General features: G+C 31.0%; 1 protein-coding gene across 1 annotated transcript; it reads right to left on the bottom strand.

The window, feature by feature from the left end:
- Positions 1 to 353: 353 nt before the first annotated feature.
- Positions 354 to 2,134, bottom strand: LOC132047773 (protein SENESCENCE-ASSOCIATED GENE 21, mitochondrial-like). The gene is made up of 2 exons (XM_059438771.1): positions 1,929 to 2,134; positions 354 to 606 (listed from the first exon to the last, which is right to left on the bottom strand). The coding sequence occupies exons 1-2, from the start codon at positions 2,000 to 2,002 to the stop codon at positions 390 to 392; spliced, it is 291 nt and encodes a 96-aa protein (XP_059294754.1). The 5' UTR covers positions 2,003 to 2,134; the 3' UTR covers positions 354 to 389.
- Between the last annotated feature and the right edge of the window lie 8,980 nt (positions 2,135 to 11,114).

Here is an 11,114-nt window from a genome sequence, read left to right on the forward strand (position 1 = left end):
GTATTTAAAAACTACCTAAAGAATATATACTCCTAAATCTCAATGGAGTAATTAACAACTTAAAAAACTTAAAAGGCATTAAAAACAACCCAGTTCATAAATTGAGAAGTAACGTAATAATACGATTCCTTCATTGCATGAAAAAAGATAGAGATAGGAGAAAAACATTAAGCTTAAAATTGAAAAGCACGAAGCATCAAGGACAAGGAGTAGATTTTCACTATTTTTTACTAATAACACATATCTCCTAAAATCCTCCAGCTTTTTTCTAGTTGATCAGAGACTTTCTATGAGTATCCGAACAGCTTTTTTCTAGTTGATCAGAGACTTTCTATGAGTATCCGAACATGAAAAGCCGCAGCTTCGTTTTTTCGATCCATAGCTTTTCTTCAGTTGTTTCTAGATTTGTGCTTCAAGAGCATTTTACGGAGCTCAGCAGCATCAATCTCATTAGCTTGTCCCTCAGGCCTGTAGTAACCAGTAACTGGATCTGGCACCCATGATGTCTTCACTGATGATTCCTCTCCACTTTTTTGCATCATCCTTGGCATACCTCCTTTGGCACCACCGGAGACCACACCTTGTGATGCCGCCGCATATCCACGCCTGCACATACATTCATAATTCATATTCACGTCAAAAAAAAAAAAAAAAAACATCTCAAATCACATTGGCCAAACAAAAAAAAACATCACAGCAAATCACCAAAATTAGCCCCAAAAAAAGGAAAATTTTCAAATATACAACCTAACATAAAATATTAGGCCACGTAACCCAATATAGTACAATACTTTATACTCCCTCCGTCTCCGTTTCAATTTATATGAACTCATTTGACTAGGCACAATATTTAAGAAAGAGAGAAGACTTTTAAAACTTGTGGTTCAAAATAAGCCTTGAAAATTTGTGTGGCCGTAAACCATTCATAAAGTGAATTTGTTTTCAAATTAGAAAAGAGGTCATTCATTTTGGCACGGATTAAAAAGAAAATAAGTTCAAACAAATTGAAACAGAGGGAGTACAACATCATACCTGGGTACAAAGCGCTATACATAATGTATCAACCTTGTATAAAGTGTATAAAAAGTGTTTATACACAATTATGGGCTAAACTGGATAATAAACTCAAAATATGAGCTAAATCGGATAACAAACTCAAAATATGGGCTACGTGATGTAAATATTCTCTCCCAGTAGACATAGAACGTAATTTAAGAAAAAACTCTACTCCTAAAGTAGATCCCCTGTTTTCGTTCTGGCTAACTTTATACTAATGCTGTGAACGCACCACAGTATTTAACTCAGATGCTATATATATATATATATAAAGAAAGTTTAACGGATGCAAAGCTAATCGCGCTTATCGATTTAAAAAATTGAATCTTCTCTGTTTCATACGGGGGAAAAGAGATTGGAACATTCATTATCCTCAGGTATTTTATCCACGGGATAAAGGAATGTTTTGGTCATTACCTGCTAAGAAAAAACAGAAAGAGAGTCCAATACCCTGACCCGTACGCATACTTCTTTATAATAATGATTTTAACGCACAACAGTATCCGACTCAGATGCCATCTATAGGTTTATATAGTTGAGAAAAATTTATTATAGGATCTAGATTTACACCAAAAAAAGGTTTTAGTGCGCTAGAAAATATAACGGATGCAACGCTATTGGATCGCCTCTGTTTTTACTGGGGAAAAGAGATCGGATCATTAATAACCTTGGTCCTTTTTGTCCATAGGATATAAGGATGTTTCGGTCATTATAATTCCACAAGTGCGGTCTGAAAGAGCAGAGTGTAGGCAGACGAAATACCACGGCTCAAATTTAGCTTATCAAAACAATTAGAAAAAGAAAATACAGAAATAAAGAGACATAACAAATAATATGGAAGGCATTACATAGCATTCAGAAAGGTCATTCACCTGCTGAGAAAAGCAGAAACGGAGTCGGAGACAAAAGCAGAAAGAACCTTCGAGTTGGAGATAGAGCGAGCCATCGAAGCGAAAGAATTTCAAAATAAGATCGCTGCAGCAGAAGGTTATTTATTTGCTTGTTATGCTGCCGCAGCGGCGAACTGAAATTCTAAAGCTTCGACTCTCTTAGGTTTACAATATAAGTGAGTGAGGAGGAATGTGGAAGAGAAGGGGAGGGTATATATAGAGATGGAGAAGAACCTACATGGACTACTAGGGTTTTCATTTGGGGCCACGTGAATGTTGGCCTCTATTTAGACGCAAAGGTCCTCTCTTTCATTGACACTTGGCACGATGCCTTTTTTAACAATTAAACTGACTCTTCTTGGTTTTGTTCAATCAATCCACTCTTCATTTTTTTAATATTTTTTATGGAAAAGGTTAGTGCGTCATACAATCTATTTATCGGGAATGACTCATTTATATCATTCATCCCGATAGTTTGATTTCATTTATGCCAGTATTATAGGAAATGGCTCATTTATACCATCGTAACTATAGGAAATGGTGCCATTTACGCTCACGTATCAGTTTGACTCGTTTATGTCGTCGCTTAGTTAATAAAAATGACTCATCCATGCCATATTTCATTAAAGCTGGTTTTACGATACTATATATGACACGTGGCATTAATTAACTAGATTGTGATTGTGGGTGGGTAAGGTGTATGGGTTGTATTTTTTATTAATTTGGTATTTAAAATTGGGCTGATTTAATTAAACGACGTAGGCCTCTAATTAGAGGCCACGTTTCATATCTGGTATTATAAAATCGACGTTAATAAAAAATGGCATGTATGAGTTATTTTGGTAACGAGCGATGGCATAAATGAGTCAAAATATTGATAGTGGCGTAAATGAGCATTTCCTATAGTTCGATGGCGTAAATGCGCCAGTTTCCTGGGTTCGATGGCATAAATGGCTAATGCTTATTGACGAGTGACATAAATGAGTCATTTCTGATAATTGGATGGCATATTTGAGCCTTTTCCGTATTTTTTATGACATTGTATAATTTCATAGTGAAACGTCATATACTCTCTCCGTCTCAACAATATTTATCAATCGTATTAAAAATATTTATCTCAAAATATTTATAATTTTATTTTCTCAAGACAAATTAAGTTTTTTTTTTTTTCATTTTACCTCTGTATTAATTACATCAATGGACTGATTTTGTGAGTTCACATACCATCACTTAAGAGGTTTCATCTTTAATGGAGTAAATATTTATTGCGGAAAGAGAACACCATGAAATATATTAAGAGGGTAAAATAGTCAAAATGTCACCCTTATATGCTTTCTTAATGGGCATCTAAATGAAAAATGCGACAAATTTGAGATGGAGGGAGTAAAAAATAATTACTCCCTCCGTCCCAATTTACGCGACGCCATTTAACTAGGTACGAAATTTAAGAAAAAATGAATATTAAAAAGGAAAGTGTGGCTATAAATCATCTTTAAATTGTTTTAAATATAGAAAGATAACATTTTTTGGGACAGACTAAAAAAAAAAATTGCCACATAAATTGGGACTGGGAGTATTTTAATTTATTATCTACAAAAGGTAAATTTAGTACTCCTAAAAATAAAGATGTGTCTTACAATTTATAAAAATTTATAGGAAAATGGCGAAAAATACTCTAACCCATTGGGTTTTGGCTTATATTTATTCTTCCTCAACCTATCGATTCATAAAAGTCTTCATAGTTATTTTTGTATTAAATATATATCTCTGAAATATTAAAAATGTCCAATTATATATCTTACAGTAAAAATGGAAGCTATGTCTGGGTATTTTGAACATTTGTTATTGTTTAGGGGCATATGTGAATCTTTTTAATTGTCCACTGAATGTTCAAATTATTGCACTTGCTCCTAAAAGATAATTATCTTTAATTATCCATAAAAAGTAAAAGTTTAGGGGAGTTTTGATCCGTTATATTTTTTATTTTTTTTGTCCACATGTTTGCTTTAAAAAGGATGTAAGGCCACCTCTGAAGTTCGAGAACCAGCTAGAACTTGGATTGCTGTCAGCTGACATAGTCCAATCCATCCTGTTTAGTAGAAAGACGGATATTATCACAATCACTTATTCATAAATTTTGTGTGCGGAAAATAGTATTAACACCCCCCACCCCCCCACCCCTCCAAAAAAAAAGAAGAAAGAGGCCTTTCAACCAATCAATAAGACGCTGCAGAGCCACTTTTGCTGAAATAATTTGACTTTAAAATTCTCCTTTATTCTTAATGAAATAGTTTATAACTATACTATTGTTCAAGATTTGTTTTAGGAAATAAATTTCACAAGTCTCTTTTTATTTTTTAAATTTCTTATATTATTATATGCCAGTGGGTACTGTTTGGCTAGCACCGTCGACACGCACATACAGCAAACTGCTTTTCCTTTTAAATTTCTTGGGTAAATTCCTTCACTGCTCCACTAGTCATTTGTTTTTCGTTCATTCCCGATGAACTTTTGTTTGTATTTTAGTGTGGGGTGTTTAGTCCGTAGGAGGTGAAGGAGGAGTGCCCTTGCAAGTTGTAGTAGTAATCAAGGAAGGATAAAGCCAGCAATAGCACCTATAGGATATCTTACTTCTTCTGTGCATTTGCTATGAAAAAAGGAAGCATTCGCGTACCAGAGTTGTGACTTGTGACTCTGGTACTACAATAAATTAACTAATTTTATTATTCTTATCACTCAATTATTCACAAAAGCACTAGCATGTCTGAAGATAAGTATCACCTTGTTGAACTTTCAAAAAAATAGATCGACAAGTTGCTTCATATTACTCTTATGAATTGGGATGCGGCCTTTTCCCGAATCCTACTAACCCGTGATGCTCAATGATAACCGGCAATTAATATTCTCGGGCTAATTCAGAAGGGTCAAAGGGTCAAAAATTCACACTGTACATATAAAGTAAGAAAAAAAATATCAGCCCCTTGGTGAAAATTCCCCCGCCACTAACGATAATCACCTTTCTTGTGCAGAATCTATAGTATTCAGAAATTTTATTAATATATGAAGTTCAAAGTTGGTATAGTTAGGTGATTCCCCGATGCATATTGATATTATTATATTAGAAATTATCAATGGGATAAAGGACTGCTTACAAGAAAATCACTGTGAGCAAAAACAAGCGGTTGTTCCTTTTTTTTTTTTTTTTTAAAAAAGGCCGTTTGGGCATTTTATTAATCATGAAAGCGGTTGTTCCTTTCAATTCTACCATGTTATTTTTTCTTTCACAAATGGGCCCTCAGCCCAATGTCTAATTAAGAAATAAATTTTGCCCTTGAATTAAAGTGAAATAAAAGATGTGTTCCTTGATTTAATTTAACTAGTGAAATAGGTGCGTTGTAAACGTCATTCTAATTGGTATACGCATGTGATAATTAATTTTTATATATTTAAGAAAATATATATATATATATATATATATATATATATATATATATATTAGAAGTTAAACTTAGATGAAACACATTTCTCATTAGCATATCTTTTACCTACGAAATAATAAAACAGAGAAAGAATGTTTATGTGTATGAGCATAACTTTAGTACATAAATCTCTCTTAATGTACTTGTTATTAAATATAAGTTTTTAAGTATTTTGATATATTTATTCATGAGATAATCTTTTGTAATTCTTAAATGCCAAAAACAAATACATAAAGTAGGGCATGCATATATATATATATATATATATATGTATTAGGAAAAATGCATATATATGAAAAGAAAATTAAAGCTGGATTAAAGCATCATTTTTTTAGTTATACAGTAACAGAGTCCTTGGGCAATAAATATATGTATCAATCATCTAGCCTACTATTTTTATGTAAATATTTTCATAATTAATATTAAAAATTTTGAAGCTTACTTGCATTATGCTCAACAAACTTCTTATAGGCAAATAGTGACAAGTTTTTTTTTCTTTTAAAAGAATTATAATCAATGTACATTAAGACGCATCCCTTGAAATTTATTCTGATTCTCGAGCATTATTTTTCAATCAATAACATAGCATAAGTGTTTGGATCTAATGAATATGATACCGTAAGCGGAGTCTTGAAATGTCTATTGAAGTGTCAAATAAAAACTCTTTTGTCCAGAAAAGAATGGAATACTCTGATTTATCTTAAATCTGTTCACCTTTTCTTTTATTATATCTTCTTGTTCAATAGAGGAACTGCTAATATTCTTCATCTATAATTTCACCACCACATATTGAAAAACAGAGTGATGGGTGAGCATTTCTAATTCAACCCGTATTTTGGCTGATGGAGTATATTAGTGCTACTTTTTTTAATTCTCTTCTTCTTACATTGAACATCTCTTTGTATGGTGTTCCCTAATCCTCCGTATCCCTGCAATCCAATATCAAAACTTTTAGAATGAACTTCCCATATGTAAGAAACTAATTGTGTTAGTATTAGTTGGATGTTGTGTTGGATAGACTTAAAAACGTGAAGGGACAAAATAAGTGTAAGTTTGTAAGTTTTCTCATAGAATACCACACACCATGATCCAACTATCGTATTCATTGTTATATATCAAACAATAAATATTATATATAATTTGTGTCAACTTTGAATCTGAACTAAACATTCATGGTCGTTATCGTTAAAAGAGCAATTCGAAGATAGAATGCTAGGATTTTTGTCCCCCTATTCAACATGTCTTTCTTTTTAGCAAAATTTCACCAAAAACAAAAAACAAAAAAACTCTCTTCATTTACCTTACTCTCTGTCCACACCAATCAAATCTGCAGTTTTCTTCCTCCAATCTCTCCTGCAAAAATCTCATTCTTCTGCAAAATTACAAAATAAAAAACACTTTCTTTTCCTTGATTAGCTTCTTTTATCATTTCTATAAATCCAAAGAATTAAAAAGAAAATAATGTAGTAGCACCACACATGCACACCAAAGGAAATTCAAAAAACCCAAAAATCATACTCAAAGACGGAAGCCGGAGAAATGTTCAAAATAAAATAAAAACATAAATTCATAATTAATACTCAACTAAAGAGCAAGAATCTACATATAGAAATCTCAGGAATGGCAAAGAAAATGGCAGCATAAAGGTTATTGCAAACAATCTAGGTAGTAACCTTTGGAAATTATACAAATCTCCAATGTAAATTCCAAACGTTGGTTGGTTGCTTATGTGTCTACATACTTTTGGGCTTTTAAGTACCAGTGAGGTGACTTTGGGGATTAGCAACGGTTATTACGTGCTATAGTGATGCATTATGTAGAAAATTAATGTGTTTTTTTGAGATTTTTAAAATATCATATAATTTAAAATAAAAGAGATAAAATGCAAAAAAAGGAGAAAAAAGAATGCTGGCCATAGAAAGATGCCACATCACCTTATCTATGCATAACTTTATATTATATATAAATATAGATCTCTAGGCTACAATACATCATTACATGCTATCTACTAATCCTAATTCTGTATATTATCACGGATTTAACATGCGTGACAAATTTCACATCTTAGAAGTGAAAGATTTGATTTTCATTAAGCACTTACCCTTTCCATTGTCAAATTCTAGATATACCTCACTAAACAAACAGAAAAAGGAAAGTTAAAAAGAAAGCTAAATTAATTACAGGCAGCTTCATTCTCCCTAAAATATACTAGTGAATGTATCCGCGCTTTCTTGCGGTCATAAAAGTAAATATTATTAAAAAAATGTTAGCTGTAGTAGAAATTTCGGGATAGAGAAAAAGAATTATTAGTAATTATATATGTTGTTTGGAAACAATACTATTAGTTATTGTAAATAATAATATTTATTATTAATTATATTTTAGAGACTTTTGGAATTTAAAAATGAAAAAGATTACTAATATTTTTTATTTTGTACAATAACATTTTAAGTAATTGTACATCGAGTTTTTGGGGCTTACATACATCATCTCGATTTCCCCACTCCCATACTATTTAAATAATGATCATAAAAAAGATATTAGTTATTTTAAATTATACGAGTAATTTTTTTAGCAATTGTATTTGAACTTTTTCTTAGAGATAAAAATAAGTGAGCTATTCTTGTAAATTGTAATACTTCTCAGCATTCTGCATCAAAATATTTCGTAAATGTTAGGATAAATAGTTTTCCTAGCAATCTTTGCCTAAAAACCTCCATTATGACAACAACAACATGACAAATATTTATAAGATGTAAATGTCACAAAGCAGGTGCTATATATGCATTTCTAATATCAATGCAAAAAAAAAAAATGAGGAAATACCGTAGTAGTCTAGTAGATGATTATGAGGAGAAATAGGAAAATCACTTTACGACTCTTCTTGCAGACCTTAAAAATATTAGTGGGGAACCTTTGGGATAACACTACATACTGAAAACATCATCTCTTCTTGCTTATGAAGACAATAAATTGTCATAAACTTTCTCATTAAGTATTTGGGGGTTATGAATACTAAAGACATAGGAATTGTGAGAATATGAAATACATTTATGGATATAATGATATATAAGTTGTGAAAGTGAATTTTTTTAATAGAAGATAAATGAAAAAAATGATGTGAACAATAGACAGCCGTTGTATGAGGAAGGAAAAGATGTAAGTAATTAAGAGAATTGCTTAAGAGGGATAATTAATTAAGAGACTTACGAGAGGGTTTTTTGATTTTTTAATACATAGCACACTAATTTTAAAATAAAGAAAATCCAAAAAAAGAAAAATGATCTTCTAATACATAGAGATGTGTGATTTTTTTTTGAACTTTATATTTTTCGAGATCTATAGCGGGCAAACGGCCACAAGATTTTTAAAAAACACCTTTTATCCCATTCAATTTCCTTCAAATTTGAAGGTCCAAATTTTCAGTTTTATTTACTTATAAGATGATGATACCCAATAGATTTCCCAAATTTAAGCTTTATACTAAAATATTAACAAACAAATATGTAATATGTAAATCCCACTTTGTGGGATTTTACTGGGTATATTGTTGTTGTTGTATATGCAATATTTAACAATCAAATGTTATAAGAAACAGTACATACTCCCTCCATCTCAATTTATATGATACTCTTTTCTTTTCCGTCATTTAAAAAAAAAGAAAAGATATGTTATTTATATAATAGCATACTAATTTTAAAAATAATATATTCATACTTTATAAAACTTTGTGGATTTGATGGGTTACTTTATAAAACAAATTTCTTCAATTTGATTTGTTTTAGATCATAAGTTTCAAAAGTCTTCATTTATTTTTCAAACTTCGTGCCATCAGACACTTCCATATAAAATGAGACGAGGGAGTATGAAAGAATATAACACAAAAATTACACATGAAGGTATAAAAATAGAAAAATCCAACGAAATGTGTTACCTAGTTCTCTGGAAAGAGTCCTGCAGAGGGAAAGAGAAGTTAACATTCATCTTATTGGAAAAGTCTTCTATTGCCTCACTATTCATATTTTTGTTCATACCAACAATAGCCCTGCTACCTGAAAAAATCATCAAATTGTATGCTTCAAAAGGAAATAAAATGAACACAAAGTATGAATTACCTGTCCTTGTTAGGTAGTTAAAGACGATTAGCAACATCAAAATTATTAAAGAAAACGAAGAAGAAGAAGAATGAATTACATGTCATTGTCAAAACAGTAACACGAAACAAAAAATGCTTTCACAAAGTATATCATCTACAATAAACAAAAAAGGTCCAGAAGTTGATCATATGACGACAAAATGGAAATTATGAAATAAGAAATCATCAGAGAGTTATATGACGAATCATAAAAAACGAAAAGGTAGAAGTGTTAGAAGACGAAAAGTCTTGACAAGAAACAAATGGGGTGTGTCTAGTTTAATTTATTTATCGCCTACTCTCATCAATGGTCTAAAAGGATGAGTAGTTTCCAAGAGAATGGAAGAAAAATGGAGAATTTAACCAAGACAAAGGAGAAAGACGATCACACAATTAGCCATTAATTGTTAATGAAAAGTTGTAACGATTAATTAATACGGAATGTAAAAGGTAGTAACGTTTGTAACAGACCTTGTAGGATTGTTTCTTTCATCAATGCGTGTATTATATAAAATTATTGATAGAAAAATGAGTAAAAAAAATCAAAAAAAAAAGAAAAAAGATAATAAAAGATAAATGCAAATGGATAATTAATAGAGAGAGGCTTACATCAATTTTATCTGTCTAGCTCTATATTATATATAGATTTTTCAAGAGAAAATGAGTGAATATAGTCATTTACAAATTGAACAGAACAAAATAATCTGTTAAAAAAATTTGGCTTAATGCATATGCGGCCCCCTAAACTTGCCCCTTTTTTCCATGTTCACTTTCAACTAAGTGTTGTTCCTATTGAATCCCTGCACTTGGCTTCAAGCGTGTCTATCAAACACAATCCAACTTACATAACATATATGGTGAGTTTCATTTTTTTAGCCTTGCGTGTGAATGTCAATCGCATTATACGTGGAAAATTCAACCAATTAAGACACCCTACCGATTTTAATTATACACATTAGATATTAAGTTTTGATTTTGGTTTTTTAGTTTTCAATTTTGGTTTCCAGTTTTATTTTCTTATTTTTCAGTTTTTGATTTTCCAGTTGTAGTTTTCAGTTTTTGATTTTCCAATTGTAGTTTTCAGTTTTTATTTTCCAATTTTGAGTTTTTATTTTCCAGTTTTGGTTTCTTATTTTTCATTTTTAGTTTTTAGTTTAATTAGTTTCCAATTTTGATTTCTTATGTTCTAGTTTTGTTATTTGATTGGTTTAACTAGTGGTTCTTCACTTGTATAACACAGTAGCACACTTCTTTCTATCTGGGGTGGGGTGTTTTAATTGGTTGAATTTTCTAAGTAGGATGCGATTGACATTCACGCGCAAGACCAAAAAAAATTTAAACTCATCACATATGTTATGTAAGTCGGATTGTGTTTGATAGACACACTTGAGTAAGTTTCGGGGAGTTGATAGGAGCAATGACTTAATTGAGGTGCCAAAATGAAAAAAAGTAACAAGTTTAGGAGGCCGCATATACATTAAGCCAAAAAAAATTGTGTGTTATTTTCATATCTCTAATGTGTAAAATAATACTTCATTATAAGAAAACAAAAAC

Source organism: Lycium ferocissimum, chromosome 1, assembly GCF_029784015.1.
Source record: "Lycium ferocissimum isolate CSIRO_LF1 chromosome 1, AGI_CSIRO_Lferr_CH_V1, whole genome shotgun sequence".
NCBI classification, from domain to species: domain Eukaryota; kingdom Viridiplantae; phylum Streptophyta; class Magnoliopsida; order Solanales; family Solanaceae; genus Lycium; species Lycium ferocissimum.